The sequence below is a fragment of the Platichthys flesus genome, chromosome 3 (assembly GCF_949316205.1).
Source record: "Platichthys flesus chromosome 3, fPlaFle2.1, whole genome shotgun sequence".
Taxonomy (NCBI): domain Eukaryota; kingdom Metazoa; phylum Chordata; class Actinopteri; order Pleuronectiformes; family Pleuronectidae; genus Platichthys; species Platichthys flesus.
In genome coordinates this window covers 6,582,085-6,604,275 of record NC_084947.1, presented here as the reverse complement: position 1 = coordinate 6,604,275, position 22,191 = coordinate 6,582,085, and the positions used below count along the sequence as shown (strand labels likewise).

The 22,191-nt window shown below is 46.0% G+C and overlaps 1 protein-coding gene across 3 annotated transcripts in view; it reads left to right on the top strand.

Moving 5' to 3' along the window:
* The window catches only part of LOC133943023 (rho guanine nucleotide exchange factor 28-like), a 36,850-nt gene that overhangs the window by 8,092 nt on the left and 6,567 nt on the right, over window positions 1-22,191 (top strand). The window contains exons 6-24 of one of the 3 annotated variants that reach the window (XM_062381848.1): window positions 333-516; window positions 951-1,152; window positions 1,367-1,442; window positions 2,189-2,236; window positions 3,494-3,586; window positions 12,210-12,331; window positions 12,530-12,912; window positions 13,631-13,808; window positions 14,655-14,766; window positions 14,990-15,070; window positions 15,983-16,025; window positions 17,335-17,424; window positions 18,013-18,136; window positions 18,903-19,047; window positions 19,307-19,362; window positions 20,457-20,514; window positions 21,378-21,516; window positions 21,646-21,776; window positions 21,884-22,024. In XM_062381848.1, coding sequence (XP_062237832.1) covers window positions 333-516; window positions 951-1,152; window positions 1,367-1,442; window positions 2,189-2,236; window positions 3,494-3,586; window positions 12,210-12,331; window positions 12,530-12,912; window positions 13,631-13,808; window positions 14,655-14,766; window positions 14,990-15,070; window positions 15,983-16,025; window positions 17,335-17,424; window positions 18,013-18,136; window positions 18,903-19,047; window positions 19,307-19,362; window positions 20,457-20,514; window positions 21,378-21,516; window positions 21,646-21,776; window positions 21,884-22,024 — 2,406 coding nt within the window. Of the gene's footprint in view, window positions 1-332; window positions 517-950; window positions 1,153-1,366; window positions 1,443-2,188; window positions 2,237-3,493; window positions 3,587-6,925; window positions 7,162-12,209; window positions 12,332-12,529; window positions 12,913-13,630; window positions 13,809-14,654; window positions 14,767-14,989; window positions 15,071-15,982; window positions 16,026-17,334; window positions 17,425-18,012; window positions 18,137-18,902; window positions 19,048-19,306; window positions 19,363-20,456; window positions 20,515-21,377; window positions 21,517-21,645; window positions 21,777-21,883; window positions 22,025-22,191 lie in introns of those variants that run through there. The other 2 variants (XM_062381846.1, XM_062381847.1) reach the window with 2 other exon arrangements.

Below are 22,191 nucleotides of genomic sequence, written 5' to 3'. Positions count from 1 at the left end.
TCTGCAGGGAGCCACAGAAATAAGAGACTGTCGCAACTTTATTGAAAAGCTTTTACTATCTCTTAAAGTGGGTCAGTGGAGCAGAGGGATCCAGCGCTGCGCAAGAGAAGAAATCAATCATTGACATTTGGGTTAATTATCATGAGGAGGTGGTCATAAGAGCGGGGGTTGGCTCCAGCCCCCCCATGACCCTCTGAAGGATAAGTGGGATGGGTAATGAATGGATGAATGGAAAGTGGTTATTACTATGAGATTCTTGCCGTGTTCTTTTCCCTCTGTTGTTCCACCGCTCACTTATTTTGTTTTAATCATATGTGTCCCCTCCTTCCCAGAGCACAGTCCCAGGGAGTCTCCCCTCCACCTGGCCGTACGCTGGGGTCTCTGCAGGCTTGCGGAGCTGTTGCTCTGCCAGCCGGGGGGTTTGATGGCTGTCAGTCTGCCGAACGAAGAGGGCGTCACGCCGCTGCAGCTGGCACAGGACGCGGGCAACCTGGACCTCCTGGAGCTGCTCACACAGTACGGTTCTCAGCTCCTACAAGGCCCTTGAGGAAGAGACACTGACACACCATTCACTTTTCTGCTGTAACATCCTGCGTTCAGTGCAGCGAGGGAACGCAACCCAGTTTTACTACGTTAGCTCGTACCCCGGATAACTTGCATTCTTCAGATTTTTCGGCAACTGTTAATATCGCAGTCCGTTTTATGAACACATAAAATGCCAAACACCTGCCGGTATTACCTGTCACACTCAGGAATGGTTTGGGTTTGTCAGTCCGCCTCCAACTGGATTCATAAATCTTAAGCACAGCTGTACTTGTCCTTTAAAAACCGACAGCCCTCATCCTCACTGAGTGATAGTACCTTTAAGAAATGCACCTAGCTGTTCTAATCATGATTCTACTGAGATTATTTATGTTTATGATGAAACTAATCCAGCTGTTGTGCCGCAGCCCACCCAACCCCCTGGCCACGCCGCCCGCAGGTCTGTCCCAGGTGTGGGCAGACCGCTCCCGCTTGCTGCGGTTCTGCCACGACACGGGGAACCTGACACTGACCGTCCGACAGAACCTGAGGTGGAGCACAGAGGAGAGTCGCCATGCTGACATCCTGCTGCTGAGAGAGCGGCTCAGAGACGAGGACTTCCTCCGGGAGGTGAGCGTGTGGATCAGTGTTACCCGGTGATTGAAAAGATATGAGTCTCTGTAACAGAATAGCATTATTGATTATGGCCAAGCACTGGAATAAACCTCGGAGAACAAAGCCAGATAGTAAATGTATCATTAAGTAATTCAATATCAGTCTTTCTATCTTGATATTCTTTATTTTACTTTATCAACGTTTTAAAATAACACCTGTCCTCCCTCAGATAAAAGCTCTAAGGAGGGAACGGGTGGAGACCATCTTAGGGAAGGAAGAACTGGTGGATGATCCTTCAGAGAACGGTATCATACTCTCCCTAATCTGCCTGCTTTGTGGGATTTAAAACTAAGCCGCTCAGTTTTAACTCTTCTCTTTCATGTTGCAATGATCTGCAAGTTTCTGTTCTGGTGTTTTATGAGGCCAGAGACATTCAGGCTGCAGGACTGATAGACTTTGACTGCCCCCCTCTGGGCTATTAGGAGCACTGCAAGGCTTCGGAAAGGAAAGGAAAGGAAAAGAGGAAGAGCCACCAAGCAACATTAATAATGATACAAAATTATAAAAATGATTTTGGATTATTTTGCTTCAAATCCTCACAGAATTAATCAATATAATCAAATAATTATGATTAATAAAAAAAAGAGTAAAAAATCATAAATGAATAATTGAATATCTATAAAGGCATCACACTGAGTAACTGAAACATCAGTCAGATGACATATATATTTTTTTATGGGTTGCTACCACCCACCTACATTTCCTTTGCCTTTATGTGTCTACGTTACCCCAGGCTGAACAAGCTCTAATTTCCATGTGTCCCTGTTTATGTGTTCATACCCTGGGATCCATGTGGTGGCTTAATTAAAAGAAATGAGATCAAGGCCACACGGTAAAGATACCCCCCCCCCCACCCCCCCAGGTTATGAGAAGAAGACAAAAGTGAGATTAAAAATAGAATTGTTAAAAAGTGACACACCTGTACTCACTGGAGACTCTTTTGAAGTTTTAATGGCTGCTGAATAACTGAATGTGTCTTTTCTGCTTTCAGCGCCGTATCCAGATCTCAACGATGGAAACTTTACCGTTGAAGAAAATGTGCGTATTTGACCCAAGGACACAAGCCTTGTTGGAAGTCTATTCACTTTTAATATATGCATATGGTCTAGATATGTGGGGACTGAGTTTAATCACAAACATGACCAGTAAAGTCAATGGGAAAGAGTCAAAACAAGTAGGATGTTTACACAAAAGCCAGCTGAAACAAAAACCCCTACGGATTGTGTCTAATCCTGATCATCCCCTGTGAGAAGAGATAATAAAACTGTCCTCTGGAAGACGCTGTAGTGCTGTCACAGCAACCAAGAACATTCCAGCTCCAGCACATACCTCAACCAGGCCAAACAGGGTCATTAAATCCAATCACGCCTCAACAAACTGCTCACCCTCATAGATCAGATCAGTCCCCTAAATATGTCTTCATCAAGATCCACGAGTTGTTCCCTGGAAAAAGGGTGAAAGTGTTGGAGAAAGTGAAATAAAACTTGTGGATCCACTCCCCTCATCCAGATTTGTAGGTTGTAGATCCGCGAAGTTGTTTCTGTGTTTTATGTTTGTATAAACAAACAAACAAACAAACAAGTGGACCCGGATGAAAACAAAATTTCTTGGCGGACGTAAAGAGTAACAACTAGAACGATCCCCATCATTGCTGTCTCTATTGTATGGGATTTTTAACCAACAAGACAACATTTCCTGTTCATCTGTATCTAAGATCATTATTATGAAATCACATACACAGAAAGCTACAGACTGAAAAATGACCAGAATATATATCACGGTCGTAAAAAAATGTCCATAGATCTTGTTCTTAAACAGCTTTATCTACTGACACGAGTCCAATATGGGCATGATCAACCTGTCCCTCCAGTAATCTTGTTCATTTTTCTATCTGGCAGCAACAGGTGTTGTTTAAAAACTCCTGGATATCTCATTTCAAATTTCACATCATCATGAACACCTGTGCCAGCCGTTGGTAGAGTGTGGTCATGGGCCTTACAAGGCAGTGACCGCCCCTCAATGCTCCACATTGTTCCACTCTCATTGTTGAGGTGTTGGATTTGGCACCTCGCACACACACTCAATAGCTGACTGTGCACGGTCAAGTGTGTATTTCATGGTTTGGGAGGTGTGGTGCGTGCTCGTGATTCTGGTCACCCAGTAGGTCCTGTTTAATGTGATGCAGATGGTTAACTAATTCATTTTCTCTCACACACCCATGCACCTTACGTTTTCATACTTGGTTCCCCTCGTGTTGGAGAGTGGAGATATCCCTGCTGCTGGGTGAAATGTCCCTTCCTCTGTCTCTTCACCCAGGACTATGAGGATTCGCTCATGTTTTGCCTGAACGAGGAGGACGGAGAGGACGACCCAACCCCGTCTGCTTCTGGTAAGGATTTTATTTAGCCTTTCAAACTTCCTCTTAGCGAGTTTCTCAGAAGCCTATTCTTAGCTTTGGTTTTGTTGTAGATGTTGCGGTGCCGCAGCTGTAGATCATGTTTTGTGCCGACTCAAACCGATCGCTGTTGCTTTAGCTGCTGTGATATGGATAATAAGTTCTCCGAGCAGCCTCCAAATCGTTAAACGAGTGCAACCGCAGGATACGTTTTGTTTCCTGAACAGAACTTGAGACTCTGCTCTGATCCTCACCTCGGAGTGTCTGCCCTCCCCGTGGACCACAGGGTCACATTTCAGACCCCTGGCCCGTCGAGTGCCCCTCTCTCTGCACCCTTGTGCCTCTGTTGCTCAATGAGGGAATGTTGTGCTTTTTATTTCAGCCTCGCCGTTCTGTATTAAAGATACAAACATAGAATGGAGAGGGGGGGGGTATTCTCTTTCCGGCTTAATCCCGGCAGCAGAGGTAGTCAAAGATGGCATGTGGGGCTGGTGGGACAGGACACAGATGCTGTCGCTTGACACATCATGACTTTGGAACGCCGGCGTGCTATTTAAATAACACACACAGGGGCATCAGTGTGCCGGCTTATTCTGCTCGGTGTCAATGAGCAAAGGCGGCATAACAAGGTGTCTTCTAAACAACAACAACACAAAGGGGTGTGTGTGTGTGAACAGAAGAGTCCTGCGGGTCGTCCCGAGTCGTTCTCTTCCTGTCTGCAGCCACAGAGGTGAATCCTACCCCGCTGTCTGAAGGTGGCTTCACTGTCATCTGCCTCGGCATGGGAAGGACCTGAGAACGGGGACATCCTGTGGGTGAATACTTGGCCCGTGCTGCTGATGCCTCAGTGTGAGAATGCTGTGGTTACAAGCTGAGGCTTCAGGCTCTATAACACTTGGCGCTGGACATCTGCAATCCTAACTTCCTGTGGCTTCTGTTGTTTTCCATCCTATGTTGCCATTTTGTTCTCTGTGCGTGCCTTTGTGTGTGTGTGTGTGTGTGTGTGTGCGTGTTTTGGCTGGTGGAGGATTTTCGATTTTTCTGTGAAGTCATTGAGGACTGCCTGCCAGTGACCTCGTTCAATCCCCTCAAAGGCCTTTTGTGGCTCAGACGAATAACATTAGTCACTTAAATACTGTTTCCTTCAAGTTGCTTCACGTCGAATGAATTGATATAAAACTGAATGGTGAAAAAAAACAGCTCTGACAACATTTGCCGTCCTTCCGGGATTACAGAGTTTGTTTCACCCTTTCCTCGTTGCTGTCGAGCATCCAGTGACCTGCGGGTATTTGTTTTTCTAACAGGGAAGTGAGGCACATATTGGGATTCCAGTGTGTTTTTATCACAGGCGATGTGGCTGTTTTTTTGGCGCTAATGCGTCATCAAATACACAGACAGGACTTTCTATAGCCAGGGCTTCAGCAGGGGATGAGGAATTTTGAAGGTAGCTGTTATGTCCCCCCCCCCCACACCCCCTCCCATCCACTTGATGTCAGCTCTTTTCTCCTCCCAATTCCAATAACTGTGACTTCATTGGCATGACTGTAATTTAATACAGTATTGCAACAAGGTTTATAGTACGAGTGTACTAATTATTAGTTTTGTAAGAGAAAAGGTGATCATTCTATTCCACTTTCCACCAGTCCTCCTCCTTCTCCTTTCTCCCCCCCCACCTCTGCCCTCCTAATGCCCCCAATATTCAAATACCCCACCCAAAGTACACAATTGCACCCAAATACCTACTTAGACACACACACGCACAGACCCATGCAGCAGTGCTCCCTGGTCCATCCTCCCAGGTCAGCATTTTCATGTGAGTTTAGTGAACAAACAGCAGAGACCACTTCATCCTGAGCAGCTCTGCTCCCCACAGCTGAAGAAAGGAAGAGGGTTGTTGTTGTGTGTGTGTGTGTGTGTGTGCGTGTGTGTGCACTTGTGTGTTTGAGAGGGAGCATGCAGTGGGGAAGAGCGCTCTGAAGGGGGCAAGGGGTATGGGGAAGTGAGTAAAGGGGGTGTTTGTGGATGAATGGGGGTTGCCAGGGCTTTGCTTCCAGCAGCTCGATCAAATCCCCAGGGAGAGGAGAATGGAGAAGTGTGCGAATATAGTTTGTGTGTGTGTGTGTGTGTCTAACGGGGGGGAATAAGATAGAGTGTAAGTGAAAGGTTTTATGATAGTGATAGTTTGGCTCGGTGGCAGCGGACGATGAGCGCAGCACCAGGAGTCTCAGACTCCAGCAGAGGGATCTAATTGGAGAACGGAAAAAGGAGTGAACCTCACACAGACCCCACAAAGGCAGCATTAATGTTCACTAGTACAGTGCCAGCACACAGACACACACATGCACACACGCTCTATAGCAGCAGTGCCCCTCTTGTTCTACCGTCCGTGTGTATTCTGCCTACAAAACTCGTCTCTTCTCCCTTTTCTGTCTTTTTTGTATCACATTCCTTCATTTACGTGCATTTACAAACCCACGTTTGGCCTCTTGCCAGGACGCCTTTGTCTGAGGTGTCTCTTAAACCCCCTTCACCATCCCATTCTCTCGCTCTCACCACCTCGGCCCAAACTTACATGTGTTCTCGCCGGTTGCAAATGGGGCACTGTACTCCTGCAGGTTGGCAAGGGGAGGAAAATGGAAGAAGAAAACAGCGGCGCGGCTCTCGCTGGTGTGTCCATGGTGAGGCTGCTGACCTGCTGATACCCCTACCACACACAAACACTCACTCACACAGACACACACAAACCCCTTTCCCCTCAGCTCGGCTTTATAAAAAGATACATAGAGAGAGAATGGAGTGATCAAGCCCGACTCTCTTCAGACGTGGCATCAGGCGTGTTCACAGTGGATGGTTTGTACCTTGGAGTGTGTGCAGCTCCGCAGCTCTGTGAGACAATCACGAACCCACAGGGTTAATGATTTCTCCCTTGTCTGAGACTCACCTCCACTGAGCTGTCTGCCACCATGTTTGTCTTCCCTGTAGGTTCTGAAGTCACTCCTCTATTTGACTTTGTCTCCCTCTGTTTCTCTACCTCCTTCACTCACTCTTTCCGGCCGTCAACACCGTCCTCCCCCTGCTCCTGTCTTCACCGCTCTCCCTCTAGTAGAGGCTGGCGATAGAGAGAGACTCACAGATTTGAGTCAGTCAGGGGGAACCAGAGAAAAGGGGATAGAGCAGAAAATAGAAGGAGCAGAGGGGAGCAGGCAGAGTTCGGTCCCGGCTCTGTTGGACAGTTGTTTCAGAGTTGTGAAGGGGGAAGGGTAGGAGTTTAGGGGGAGGGGTAGTAGGGGGAGACAGAGGGGAACATGCTGGCTCACTCCTGAAGTGTCAGTGTCTACAGCCGGGCTCTGGAGAAAGGAGAGTGAGTGCCGCAGCCATACACTCTGCAGTCTGTTCTGCCACTGGGGAAATGGATGATGTAAACTGAGGCGCTGTTGATTCATTGAGCCGTTTGGTGGAAGACTCTCTTTAAAGGCAGCGGATCATGGATTCCGACTCCGACTCTCCGTTCAACTACTCGTGGCCCTCGTTTCCCAAGATGAGGATGCGCAGGAAGACGGGAAAGAAAGGTAACGGAGGAGTAATGTGGAAATCTGTCTTGTCCTCCTCTCACTCTGACAGGTCATGCACTTCGCAGACAGAAACATCTGTCCGGCACATTGATTTCTGAGGTATCAGACTTAACATGTGGATTGATGTCAGAGAGGAAGCTGCTGGCTGTAAACACCTCCGGCATAGATCAGCCTTACAGCTACATCATGTCACAGATGGCGACTGGAAAACTTTAGTGCAAACTGCCCCTCTTGGCAGCCAAGTTTCACCGTTCACTGTGGAACAATAAAGTTAAAATTAGACTGTTCCCACTGCAGATGCTTTAGTCAGAACTTCCACTGCATCACCAGGTCCCCGGGAGTGAGATAGCTGCGTGTTTGCCGGTGATGTAACCCGATATCTGACAGTATGTTGGGGAATGTCAGATGTCCACTCGAGGCTGATGGAGTGGTCCGGGGGCTTCTCTCAGGCCACACTGTTGTTTGCATGAATGAACCCTGGTGGGGAGCTTTACCATCGTGGGACTGCTGGTGTCCACGAAGTGCAGGAAAGGAGGTTTGATATGTCCTTTCATGTGGCGTCTACAGGCTCATGCACCTGCACTTGATATTCATAGTTTTTGTGTAAGTGTCACTGAAGTGTCACCGCAGCTGAAGTCGAGTGTTTGTCAGCGTTTACTGTTGATTTAAAGATCGAAGGTGAATGAAGTTATTCCTTTTGCTCGAACTTGATAAACAAGTTGTGCTTCATCATTATTCATGATGGAGCCAAAGTGAATGCATAAAATAGTATAAAATGAAACCAGAAGGGTTCAACAGTTCCCTGCCTGTGTGAAAATGGCTGTGTGTTGATAGAGAGGGGGGGGGGGGTGGAGAGAGAAAGAGAGAGAGAGAGAGACACACACACAGAGTGAGATCAAGTTACTGCCATGTCTGTGTCATGGCTCGACTCCAGTGGTCTTTTCCTCATCTTTCACTACAAACCTCTGCAAGATTATCCACGTTATTGCTTCTTAATTGTGACTGACGTTGGCAAAGTTCTATCCACACCGCCTGTCGGTGCTGTTCGGGTGAGGAGCAGAGCCAGCAGCACAGTTTAACCCCTTCTTTAAACCATGCATCCAAGGGAACGGAGATCTATTTTTTTTTTTTTTTAAGGAGTCAGAAATCAGAAAACAGCTCTGGTGTAACAGTGCACCTGCAAGGCTCTGTGTGATTCCAGGTGCTGCGTTGCCACAAGCTTATTTCTTCACTCTGACAACCGTTCTCTCCGGTTTACCTCTTCCTGGATCTCCAGGGCCGGGTGACACGCTGAAATGTAAACACTGTGGGAGATCAAAATGTGATGCTTGGAGCGGGACGTCCGACCGCAGGTGTCATAACTCAGAACGGGTTTGTAGATTTTGGTAGACAATTGTTATAATGATTTAAACGGCCTTCCCAGAACTCTGAGGCCAAATAATTACCCCCTCTCCTTTTATAAGGTAATAACACCCTCTGTTGTGATTATTTTTCTCTTCTTTTTTTAGACTGGGCTTATTATTTCTCTCTGCTCCTAATTTCTCCCAGCTCCCTCCAAAGTGACAGTTGTTTAAATGCCGTGCATAAAACCAGAGTTACCTCATAAAAGAGAGGGGGGGGGGGGGGCAGCCCGGACGAATGATCCTCTTGTAATCACAATAAACAGGCCGGGGTGCTTACACTCTTCGAACTGATATCGTTGTGTTTATGTTGAACTTTTGTGTTTTGCCGTGCAGCTTCTAAATTAGAGTGAAGCTTGAGAAAGAAGCCTTGTGGCAGCCCCCCCCCCCCCTTCCATCCTGCCTTCCTCGGTCTCTCTCTCTCCCAGGGGTGTGCATGGGTTGAAGGGTCACTCTCTGTGTTTAACTGCCCTGTGCTGGAAACCTGGCAGTGACTGCTGTCTTTGTCTGGCTCTCTGTAAAGCTCGGGCTCTCATGCGTTCCCCACTGCCGCCGCTGCTGCAGGCCCTGCTACTGTATAGGGTTCTCTCTCACTCGGGGACATGCTCTGAATATCACATCACTCCAAATATACTCTCTGTGTGCAGACCCCCCCCCCCCCCCCCCCCCTCCTCGACACAAACAGCCCCACACATGGCTCCTCATTCTTTGAAACTCCCTTTGAAATGACAACCTGCAGATGGAGTTCTCTTGTCTCGGAGTTCTCCGGCAGAAAGATTGATTTTGTGCGGCTTTAACTTATTAGTAATATGAACTCCCTGCGTCTTTGTTACCCCCCCCCCCCAGTTAACTAACGTTAAACACAGATCGCAGCGGCTGACAGTAATGTTCACTGAGGTGGTGTTTATGGGTCAGAGGTGTGTGAACGATCGGGCCTGTGGCAGCCAGCTGTGGCTTTGGATCTGGCCCAGAACTTGAACTATCAGGCCTGTCTGTCAAGTCCCTGAAGTGGGTTTATATGAAACACTATCTGCTTTCAAACAGCTCTTTGTCCCTCACCCAGGATCTGACCCCCCGTCTCTGGATTTGACGTGAGACTGAAGACAGTCCTGCGATCCATAAAGGAGAAGGTCTGACAGGACTTTGCTCAGGTGTTGTCGATCTGGATCCAGGTTGATGCACAGTCTTCTGGATCTAGATGGGTTTTATTTTTTTGCAGAAAAACACATTTTTAACGTTTCTGCTAATTTCACGCTGTAGTAACTCACAGTACATTGAGGTTGTGGGAGATGTGCATTATGCAGATACTGCAGACTCAGAGCTGTGTGTCCTGCAGTGGTTGAACCCGAGTCTGCTCCTCTCCATGTGATGGGGACGGAACAGGGCTCATCTGCTGTCCTCATCAATGTCTGCTCGACTCCCTGTTGCCTCTCGGATTTATTGGATTCACCGCCTGCAGGAAGCACAGCCAATTGTTGGTCTGATTTATTCACTGTTACAGATGCTGGACTCCTCTTGTTCTGCGGTGCCTGCAGTTTAGGAACTTTGGATTTGTTTTGAGAGAAGACGGTTAAGGCTTGTTTTAATAGCTGCTTAAAGGGTTTAGGTGGAGAAGTCAAATGCATGATTTGACATCGCTGGTATCGTTGCAGCCATTTACCCTTGTAAGGTGAGACTGTCATTAGGAATATAACAATATAACTGGGATACTGAGGCTTCACCAGTACTACTGGTCACCGATGTGGTTTAAATGTCCTTTTTACAGCGACTACTCAGCAGAATGTGACGTTTAAATACTTCACCTCACATGCACAATACATTCATTACCCATGAGCAGCAGAATCAAACCACAACCTGCTTCTGTGAGTGTCATTAGAAGCTTCACTGGAAACTGAGGGCAGATTTATTTTAATGTGGTGATGTCATTTTCTTAGTCCTGGTAGTTACTGGCCAGGTAACTAGGTCAGCAAAAAATGAATCTTTGTTATGAGAAAGACAGACATTGATGATAGATTAGTAAATAAAGTGATTCATTACTTTATCTTTACTTTATCTTTATCTTATAAAGCTACTTTTTATCATATTGGCCAATAACACCTGGACAACATGAGCCTTTTACACTCTCAATGCTTTCTGAATTTGCTGATATGCAGCAATATATAAACATTTATAATAAACACTTTAGAAAATATGTGCACATGTCTCTACATTAGTTATGAGTTAATAATGTTTATTTTCTATATTTGGCTGTATTTGTGTTTTCTATTTTACTTTATAAAGTATATTATATTTTATAAATTGCACATCTTTGTCACAAAGGTTTCACCATATGTCTTAATACTATTTATTGACCAATATATCATTATCAGAAATATTGCACACTAGACTGTCAAGTAGACTGTCACTCAGTAGAGCACAAACCTTAACACATGCCCCTATTAAACCGTATATTTTGATCCACACCAGATTACACACAATCCTAAATGAACACGTCTGATTGTTTACATCAAAATCCGTGTCTTATTCATGGGCATCTGTTTAGTTGTGTTTGTGTAATCCTGCTAACCAACAAACAAAGGTAACAATGTTATGCTCTGTAAACCCCAATGGAAACTATACTGCACATCTGGAACTACACATCCGTGAGAAAACAAAGGGAGGTCCAGTTTTTGCTTGACCTTAAAATGAGTTGACAAATCCCAGTCAGGAGCTGTTTTGGAGGCTTCGATCCTGTCACATGATCTTCACCAGCAGATGGAGCTGGCCCAGTTGCATTTTACATTTTTACATTTAAACTGGTTTTGTCATGTTGGCTGTAGTCGAGTTTCAGGGATGTTCAAGACCTTCGAAACATCACATGACAAAGAATCCTTATGGTTCAGCATGAATTTATTTTTGCTTGTGTAACTGCCACAATTAGTTTCAGTCTTTATTGTGTTAAGTTTCTCGACATTGTACAAACAAAGTTGAACAATATCTCCCTGTGCTGCACAGAGGCCTCATCAAAGCCCCGTTGTCGTGAGCGCTGTGGTTAATAACGTTAGGCTGCAAATACTTGATTGAGAAAGTGTGTTGTGCAGAAGCTGTATTTTTGTGTGTGTGTGTGTGTGTGTGTTTTGAGAGCAGGAGTGTTTTCTCCTGTTAAACAGCGAACCCAGGCTGACGGCTCACAGTGACTCCACTGTGCTGAGGCGGCTCCAGTCAATGCCACTGTGTGCTCACCGGGCGTTATTTCCACTCAGCCACTGTATCGAAGGCTGGGTGGAGGAAAAAAACATGTCTACAGATGCCCACTCACAAGTCCATGCACACCCATTCACGTGTGCGTGTAAAGACACACACACACACACACACTCATGCAGACAAACTTGGTCCAGAACAATGATACGCAACTGCCCAGGATGTCTATGTCACTTCCTGTGTTTGTGAGGAGTTATTCGGTGTTGCTGTGGAAACCAAATGTAATATAGAAAAATCCTCTCTCTCTCTCTCTCTCTCTCTCACACACACCCTCTCTCTCTCTCTCTATCTCTCTCTCACACACACCCTCTCTCTCTCTCTCTCTCTCTCTCTCTCTCTCTCTCTTTCTCTCACACCCACTCTCTCTCTCTCTCTCTCTCTGTGTGGCTCCTTTCCCCTCTGTAGAGAAAAGCCAGTCCATAAGGGAGAACCAGGCCTCCTCTCCGACTCTGGCCGCAGCTGCCCGACTGTCGGCGATGATACACGGCAAAGACCGAGTCTACGCCAACACCATGCTGGTCGACCAGGTGAGTCAAGCTGACACTAGCACTCCTTTCTTTGCTGTTTTACTGAGTAAGCAATACACAGTGTATGTTACATAGTTAGGTCATCAACTCAAGAATAGTCTCGGTTTATAATGATGTCAAATGTTCCGTTAACGTGGCTTCAAATCACTCAGTGAAATCCGTCTTCCTTGCCTTCAACGTCTCGCTCATGTGTTCCAGGTGGAAGACGCTGACATCAGATACCGCTCCCCAGGGGAGGAAGAGGTGAACCCAGCAGCCCGTGTTGGCAGCCAGTGCTGGGAGTCCTTCTCCCCGACGCCCCCTGACTCAGGGAACTGCTCCCAGAGCCGGCACACATCCTCACCCCACAATGAGGAGAGGGGAATCCAAGGCCCCGGCCCGGAGAATCACAGGGAGCCATCCCCGCGCACCTCTCCCCTCTCTCCCTCGGCTGCCTCCCCGTCTTTTCCTTCCTCCCCGCTGGCTTCCGCTTTCCGTTTGTTCGATGGAGCACAGAGACGTCACAGGCAGTCGTGCCTGCCAGCGTCTCCTGCTTTGAATCGCAGGGGATGCAGCCTGACTGAGCCAAGCCGGGGCCTGAGGTAGGACACTACTGCTGCTGATCCTTGAATTAAAAATACAAACACGCTCACAGGGTAAACAGTTTGAATTTGAGAATATGAAAGCTCTACACTTATTTAATCCCTTTTACTCTATTTGAAAAATCAGTGCCGCTGATCAAAGCTTCTGCACCGATGCAGAAGCTTTGATCTCCTTGATAAGAAACATAAACATTCCTGTGACCGACTCAGACTGAGACAACCAAGCATCATCCGTCTGGAATTTCAGCAAAGTGTTTTTGTGGTGTAGCGATTGTCGTCAGTGAAGGTGCGGAAAGTGACAGGAAGCCTGGACACAATTGAGCTGTTTGTGCGTTGAAGTTGCTGAACATTCCTTCCAGTTTCCTCCGAGCTGCAGGATCTTCTGTGTCGGGACAGAAGCTGCAGGATTCAAAGCCTGATCTTTGCCTTAGTGTAACAATCATGAGTTTTTTTAAGATAATGGAGATTGTCTGCATTGATTTTATACTTAATGTTTATCATGGAGACAGAGGCAGCATATTATTTTGTAGTGTACAAGATTCAACTCTGCTGCCTCCTCAGCTAACCTGACCCAAATTTAAGTAAATCCTTTAGTTTCAGTTTGTTGTTGACATAAATCTGAACCGCATTCCCTGAACCATGTAGGCTGACGTAGCTGCAGGATCACAACCTCAGCATGTGTGTGAGTTTCCCTCTTTCTGTGTGTATGTATAAATAGTCCCAGTCTTGAGTGCGACAGTGGGGAAGAGGACATACTGGGACATTCCTACCCCTGCTCATCTTTAAAGAAGCAGTCCTTCCTGCGATCCAGCTCCGGAGAGGAGAGGGACTCTTTCGACACGTCGCCCGACTTCAACCACCACACACACCCCAACAGCACACAGACGTCCACCAAGGTACACCCTCATCAGGACAGGAGACAGACCCCCCCCCCCTCCCTCTAGACAGGAGATACAAACGTTTCTTTGATTGTTCTAATTGATGCAGACCTTTGTGAACTCATTGAATTACTTTGGAGTGACAGAGTAGAAGAGTCTGTTGACAGATCAGAGAAGCAGTTCACCTTAGGATCTCTATTCACTGTGTCAAGATGTGCTGAGCAGACTCCATGTATCCAGCTTTCAAGCAGTTATTTTATTTAACTAACTATTTTTTGACTAGAAACTAGAATAGCTCTCATTAAAGAGCATACTACAGTCCCTTCTAATTCAAACAAGCTGCACTAAATGTTCACACATTCATAGCTATCTGTTCCCTTATTATTACCATCAAGATCCATGAATTATTCAATGGGAAATCCCTCAAGATCTAAAATAACAAGAAAGTGATGAAAACAATTCTGGATTCACACCAGAATTGAATCTTCTCTGACCCATGCAGCATTCCTCTACCAAGTTTCGTGGAAACCAGTTGGGTTGTTTTTATTTAATCTTGCTCAGAAAACAAACCAGCAAACAAACGGAGAGGGGGGTGAAACATCCCCTCCTTCTCAGAGGTTTACAAAATATTTTTACAGCAGTTTGAACTGCAAATGTTTCACAATCAATCTCAATAAATCACTTAAAACCCAGTGAAGATTAGTGCAACCGACACAACTGTCACGTGGACAAAGGTCAGCTGAAAGGCCCGAAACCATCAATAACACGAAAAGTCTGATTCATCTGTGTACTCTGCAGCTTTGAAACTGGGAACTTGATGTGCTCACCTCTGATCACCTCCTCCTGATCTCTCCTCAAACCCAGAACCCGGAGGAAGCCGAGGTTCGCCTGCGCTCCTACTCCTACTCCTCCCCCAAAGCAAAACTGTCACGGCCGCTGCTAAATCGAGACGCAGCCATCAGCGACCTGGCAGAAGGTGAGCGAACTTTGACCCCTCGGCCCTGTGACCTTTCTGTTCCCAGGAGCCAGCTGAACGGACACATGTGCCACATGTCTGACAGGGGGTGGGCTGGGGGGGGCAGACAGGTGTCATATATCAACTTGTGTAGCGTTTACCTGTGTGTTAACAGTTTTCTATGCAGCACCCCTACTGGAGTGTGGTAGTGTCCAGCATTAAGGCCCTGCTTTATCCCGTGTAGATGGTGCGTTCAGCAGCAGCGGCCGCTCTCTACTTCAGGCTCTATCTCTCTCTAAATCCCTCTCTCGCCTCAACCAAGTTAGTAAGTACAAGGACGCTGCCGGCTGGTCGGTCAGGTCATGTCCCTGCGGCTCTTTCCGCTCTCTCTGGGGAACCATTGGACAAACTGCTGATTATCAAGAGCTGCACAATTAAAAGACAAGCTTGCTATATTTCAAAAGCTGAATTAATGTATTAAACATGCTTATAGCGCATATTAAAACAAGATGGAAAAACTGGAGTAACACAATTACATCTGAGAGGAATCAATTAATTGAATTTGGTGTTAAATGATTTCACAGGGCGATGAAGCTGCTCGTCGTTGTCCACATTGTGCAGCTCTGTGTATGGGGTGAGATCTAGTTCTTGGTGGTGGCTCACAAATGTGCAATGCATCAATCACTGTCTCCGTAAAGAACATATCGAATATTATTTGGAGTTGCTGGATGATCAGAAGCAGACGTTCTCCAAAGCCTGAAGCCAGGACTTGTTTTTTAGTAGTAAAACAATAGTCAAAAAACCAACAACAAATCCTCTGTCATCTCTGCGATGACTCACAAATAAAGGTTGGAATCCTGAGGCTTTGGAAAAATGTTCTCTGCATAACTTTCTATCTGAAGGAGGAGCTGTTTCTACTCTGAGGTTTCTTTTAGCTTCCCTTTGGGCATATGATTTGTTTCCCTCTTTATTTGTTTCCGTGTTTACACTCCTCTGGTCTTTCAAAGCAGAGCTCGTTGGCTGTGTTTGTTCTTTCTCTCGAGGGGTTTTGCTGAATCCAGACTCTTTGAGGGATTCTTGCATTTGGCCTGTTACTCACTTCGGATTTCAGTGAAGATGGTTTCCAACCTCCTCGGCTGATTCACTCTGTAATAATGTCTCGACCTCTGTAATGATGTCCCATTGACGTGTGTTTCTGGTTTACTCATTTGCCCGTCTTTGTTGCTCTACATTACAGAGCAGAGAGCGTTCAGCCTGACGGAGACGCCCAGAGAGAAGAGGTAAAAGCCAGTGTGACTTTTCAGGCGACATCCACTCCATTGTGCAGGGTCGTGCTCAGATCTTCCTCTGTTTTTAGGCACCGGTGTTGACGAGTGTATGTGTGTGTGTGTGTGTGTATGTGTATGAGTGTATCTATTAAACCTGTGGCAGAGGTCTGAGCGTGCAGGATGTGACGTACTTCCTGTTGCCAGGCCGGGGCCAGACTATGCTCTGATTGTAACCTCAAAATAACCCTGAGCAAACAGAAACTCTCAGGTCTCTCCTCAATGTAAAAACCTCGGAAACATCGAGCTTCTTTCCAGACCACATTAATGGTATTGGCTGTGTGTACATACAGTATTTTAGTATTTATTTTGGATACAGACTTTAACTTGTACTTACCTAACATTTGTCTCCTGCCATGTGGCCATTTGCTTATGTTACTTTATTCCATAACGATTCTAATCCATATTCATGTTATAATTCACCTCATGGCTCATCTCACTGCCTTCGTAAATGTATCATGTGCTAATGCATTTATTTGACCACGCATCGCTAACAGTGGAAACATCTGAGACATTTGTTTTAGTTAATTAGATGATCATATTAGATTATTAGATTATTTATTTTAGAATAGAACATATTGTTACTAAAATATGAAGAACACCAGATTGTGGATTCACCTTAGCTGCTTTCAGACATGCCCTGAACTCCGGAGGGTCTGTATGAGTGAAAGCCTCCAGACTTTCTGAGGACTTTCTCCAGGCAGTCCCCTCAGTAAAAAAGTTTGCAGAATGTCCGTAGGAGCCCATGTGAGGACACAGAAGGATTTACCGTGAACGTTCCTAATACACAGAAAAAAAAGATTACAAATATCTCCGGATGAAAGAGTGGTGCCGCACACGAAGAAGACACACAGACGAAGATGTCAAGAGAGTTTTTGGCAGATCCCCGCAGCAGAGTTAACGTTACCTCCTGACTCTGCCTGCTGCACCAGCCCTCGCCTGAGCACTCAGAGATTTCTGTGTTGTGAACACGTCTGAGCGGAGAATCTCCTGCTGCTTTGTTCGTGTTCCAAAGGAAACCTCTGGAGAAAGTCTGGACATCCTCTGGAGTTCATGTCTGAAATCGGCTCATGTTTGTCCCTCACTCAGTCCATCCAATGTTAACAACAAGTAAATCCTGTCTCCATCTAGCTTCTCATATTTATTAGGCCCAGAAGCGATTTGTAGCCTCCTATCTTAGACGTCCCACGTATCATTAACCCTGTGAGTCTCCTGATGAGCTGAACAACAGCGACCCGGTCTGAGGTGTGTTGTGTCCATGCAGGGTTTTGGGTTTCCGTAAGCGGGCCCAGTCAACAGAGGAGGAGAGCAGCGCATCAGTCCAACACCTCACCCTCACAGAGTTCCTCAAAGAGTATGTTTTCACCAGAGCAACCTCACAGCCCTGCATGCGTGGCTTAACTCATTCTAACCCCCGTCCTAAAACCATTCTCCAACTCATACATTAACCTCGCGGATTCTCTGCAGCAGTATTTGGTCACACATGACACTTAGAACATGTTTACACGTTTAATGTCATGCCACAGTGTAGTTGTTGCATGTGTTTCTTCTTCTTTAAGATGTGTTGTTGTAGCCTATCACCTTATATGTCTAATGTACCTGGCATAAGTTGCTACAAATAGTTGACACATTATTAATTGCATCTGGCCAAGGTCATCCTATAAATAGTATCCTCTAGAGTCCATAGTGACTTCCAAGCATGCCAAGCATGTTGTTAAGAGTAATAATCTGCAGACCAGGGGGCCTGGAAGACTGTCTGGACATTCCTCCACTCCAGCATGACACCAGTGTAACCTGAAAATTCAACTCTTAAATATTGTTATGTTAAATGAAGCGTGTGCATGTTGGGTTTGAGTCCCGCAGTCTTCCACAAGCCGAAATGATGTGAGGACAATCGTGACAACTGCTGACTGAAATGTCCCCCCCCCCCCCCATGAAACAGGATCGAGGACGAGGAGTGGGATAAATACATTATCCCATCGAAGACCGAGTCGGAGAAGTACAAAGTCAGCCGGACCTTCAGCTTCCTGAAGAGCAGGATGTCCAGCACCCGCAACAAGACCAAGGTGAGGGGACACACTGGGCGCCGGTGGAAAATGTGATTTCTGTCGGATATGATTCCACTGGCATGTGTTAGATACATAACTGAAGCGTCCCTTTAGTTGAACCGTGGAATAAAACAGTCCGACTCGTGGAGCAGTAAAAGGTTTTACCACCTCTCAGACCAGCCGGGTCAGAATTCCTCTGCTGGGCAGCCATTGTATGTTCACTGTGCTTTTATTTGGCGAGGGACAAAAAAATTCTCTCTCTACATGTCTTAGCAACGGGACACAGAGAAAATATCCTCTTACATAACAGTACAAAGACCCCCCCACACACATGCACACGCACACACACACAGCGTGAGGAACCAAAACACATTCCATAGTATACCCTTATAAACACGGTACATGTGTCCGACAACGCGTTTCCATGTATGTGCAGACACACACGATGCACACGAACAGTCCAAAAACAAAAACAAACATGCACTCTTAGACTTCCTTGTAAAGTTTGATTAGTAAATAAACAGAGAACTATCACACGCATGCTTAGAGGAATCCCCCTAATGCTCCCCCCCAAGGATGAAGCAGCACAACAGCAGCCGTCCCTGTGGACCTTAACCAAGTAAACACAAACGCTCATTCAGAGGCCCCTTTATCTCAGCTTCACTTTAACAGGTGGGTTTTAGTCGCCGGCCTCTTCCTGCCCGCTGCTTGTTGTCGTTTTGTTTCTGCGTTGGTGCTTCAGGTGACTTTTGTAAACGTCAGCTGTGAACTTCTTGTATCCCAGGTGAAGGGGAAAGAGGTGAAGGAGGGGAAGGAGAAGTCAGGAGCCGCCAACGGCCACCAGTTTGTCCCCGTGTCTCCATCTGGTCCCGCTCTCTGTGTGGCCTGCGATAAGTCCGTTTCTGGGAAGGAGCTTCTCCAGTGCTCCAGTGAGTAGTACACTGTCAGTGCTGTTGTTGTTTTATGTCCTGTGGGGGCCGAGCTGTTTAAGGTTTGTCTAAATCTCCTCGCACGTGCCGCCTTGATGTTTTTGCTTAGTGGAGGACATGAAGTCCGTTCTCCTCCTACCACACATTTAGCATCAATCCCGAGGAGCCGAGCAGAAGGAGCAGGGACATCTGGACAGTCTTGTTTATTATCACCTGAGCGATGATGATGACTATCCGGGTTTTACTTTTGTCTCCGCAGACTGTTTCCTGAACGTCCATAAGAACTGCAGAGAGTCTGCTGCAGCCTGTGGGAAGGTAACCACCAACTTCACGCACCTCATTCCATCCCCAAAAAACAGCTAACCAGCAAGAATGATGAACAGTCACATGATAGCTCAAGGGGAACGTTCAATTAATGACAAACACTAGCAGAAACAGCTGCTAGTCAAGGACACTTCATGTTTGAGGGTGTTTCTCTTTCAGCCACGGATAAAAAAACGCAGATACAGATCACGTGTTGTTATTGTAAAATGTTCGCAAGAACATCCAGAGTCACACAGGGGCTTGTTTTTGGATGATATCATCAGTCAAACAATGTTTACTTGTCTTTATAAAGACAGAGAAAATAACAGATGACGTAATCTTGGCAGGATCAAAATAATCTGCGACAGAAAAGTTACAGGCGATGTAGGATCTGGTGTTATCACAGCTCGACCTCTAGTTTGGAAAGTCAGAATTTGTTGCTTCTTTACTGTATTCATTTGAATCAAAGACGCCCTGTGGAGATGCAAATACAAAAGTTTTGTTTACTTTTTGTAATCCCCCCCCAAGAAAGTGTTTTTCTGCATCTGTGAAGTCTGGCAAATATTTTGAGGGCATTTCATTCCTCCTGCAAAACGTTGGCACTATCAATTGTTTCCATCAAGCTGTGTTTACATCTGTGTTTATTAGCTTGCAGTCGGCCTCGATGCTTTTCATGTTGCACTTTATACATTTAAAGAACATTTTTAGAAATCTGTTTCTGTCTATTCACCATATCCATCGGTCAGAGACGTGTGCAGCAGCATCCCCAGCTCAGATCTTCTGCATCAGTTTATCCATACTGTCGCTCCCTGTGTTTCCTCTCTTCTTCTCTCTCTATTCTACGTAAAGACCAAAACATACACATACATAAATCAATTCCTGAAGTGGAGGCAGGCTGAGAGGAGGTGGTACCGCAGGATAACAACTGACTGTGAGACAAAGGAACTCCTGGAATGCGTTGAATAACACAATCATTGTATTGTAGGGGGGTCCTTTTAAAAATATTTTTTTCATGTCGACATTAATAGACTCCAATAATCTGTTATGTTATAGTTGAAAGTATGATTTACGTCTGTTGATGTTAATGTGAGCGTGTGTTTCCCCAGAAGCTGCAGGAGAGGAATTTATCGCTGGTGAAAAGCAAAACCTCGTCTCTCCCACAGAGTGAGTCACAAATTACAATGTGTCAACCCCCCCCCTCTCTTCACCTCCTCAGCCATCGTGTCCTCCCCTCTGTCTTTGGTTCATGTGGTTTTCACCTGTCCTCCCTCGTTCCTCCTGTAGTGCATTAAGTAAACCATTTGTCCTCATCCCTCCCAATCGCTCCTTCCTCTCCTCCTCCTCCTCCTCCTCCTCCTCCTCCTCCTCCTCCATCCTGTTGTTCTCTCCCTGGTGAAGAAGTTACTGTTTAATCCATCTCAGTGGGGGATCTGTCCTGGACTGTGTTTACATGTGATTGTGCCCGAGGTTGAGTGCGTCTCCCTCATTGACTTTTGTTTAAATGTGAAGCTCTGTCTGCCTGACGGATTTGTCGATTGGCCAAAAGAATCGGCCGATCGTGCCTTTCACAGACATATCAGTGTCTGCTGATATGAAAACTTTAATTTTACAGAATAAACGATTCAGAATATATGTGCGTTTAAGTTCATTTTACGTTACAAAATATGTTTATTTTCTTATTTCAAGTTCTATATATTTTATTGTATTTGTGTTTTCATTCAAAGTTATTTATAGAAAGGTTTATGGTTAAACTGTAAAATATCAAGCGCTAAATTACACTTCTTTTTCATAAGGGTTTCATAACGAAATCGTATTGATCACGATTTCAAACCCAATCCACCTCATGGTTATAACACATGATTATAACTGTAGACTCCAGGCTCAGTTAAACAAGGACAGATAACGAACGCAGACTTCCTGTTTTATAATCCAGTTTCTGTTCGATTCAGTGTCCACAAAGATAAAGATAAAACATCTGAACTGTGGCTGATCCTTCTCTCTGCTCCTCCTCCTCATCCCCCCTTCAGACTTTTTGAGAGACAACTCTTCAGCCTCCATTTTCTCATCTGCTGCCTCCTCTTCCTCGTCACTGCCAGCGATGACCAGAGAGAAGAGGGAAACACTCGCCCCTCTCACCAAAAGCCTCTCCCTCTCTATAGACAGCAGGTAGAATGACAATGTTCCCACTATGATCTCACCAGTACATCGATATGAATCATTCGAATATGACCTCCACTGAATGATCGATGCCGGATGCAAACATGTTCAATTCCGACTGGACTTGTTTCCCGACAGACGGCTGAGTGACTCAGCAGCGGTGGAGGGAGAGTTCAGTGTGACGGCGTGCGCCAACAGTTCACTGTCTGATGAGGGAGCGCCGGTCACAGCCACTCCCCCATCCAGCGACCAGCCAATCATCGCACAGGGTGAGGAAGAGGGACTTTTAAAACTCTCAGCCGTCACATTGGTGATTACTGTACAGGGAGCTGTGAGTCAGAGTTAAGACTTTGTTAATTATCTTCTGCTCTCACAGATGCTGTCGATGCTCCGCTACTCAGCGACTTCTCGGCCGACCTGCTCGGACTCGATGTCGAGTCGTGGAGTCTGGCGGTTTGTCCGGAGTTCTGTCGACTACACGAGAGGCACACGGTCAAACGGCAGGATGTTATTTACGGTGAGATTCTTCCTTCTTCCTTCTTCCTTCTATTCTACTTTTTCTTTTTATAGGAACATGTATCTGTGATTGTAAAACCAATCCTATATATGAGTTTTATTGGGTTCAACCAAAGAGTTATTTCTCTGTAGCTCAGTGGAAAAACCTTTGCTCCTCAAAATGTGTCC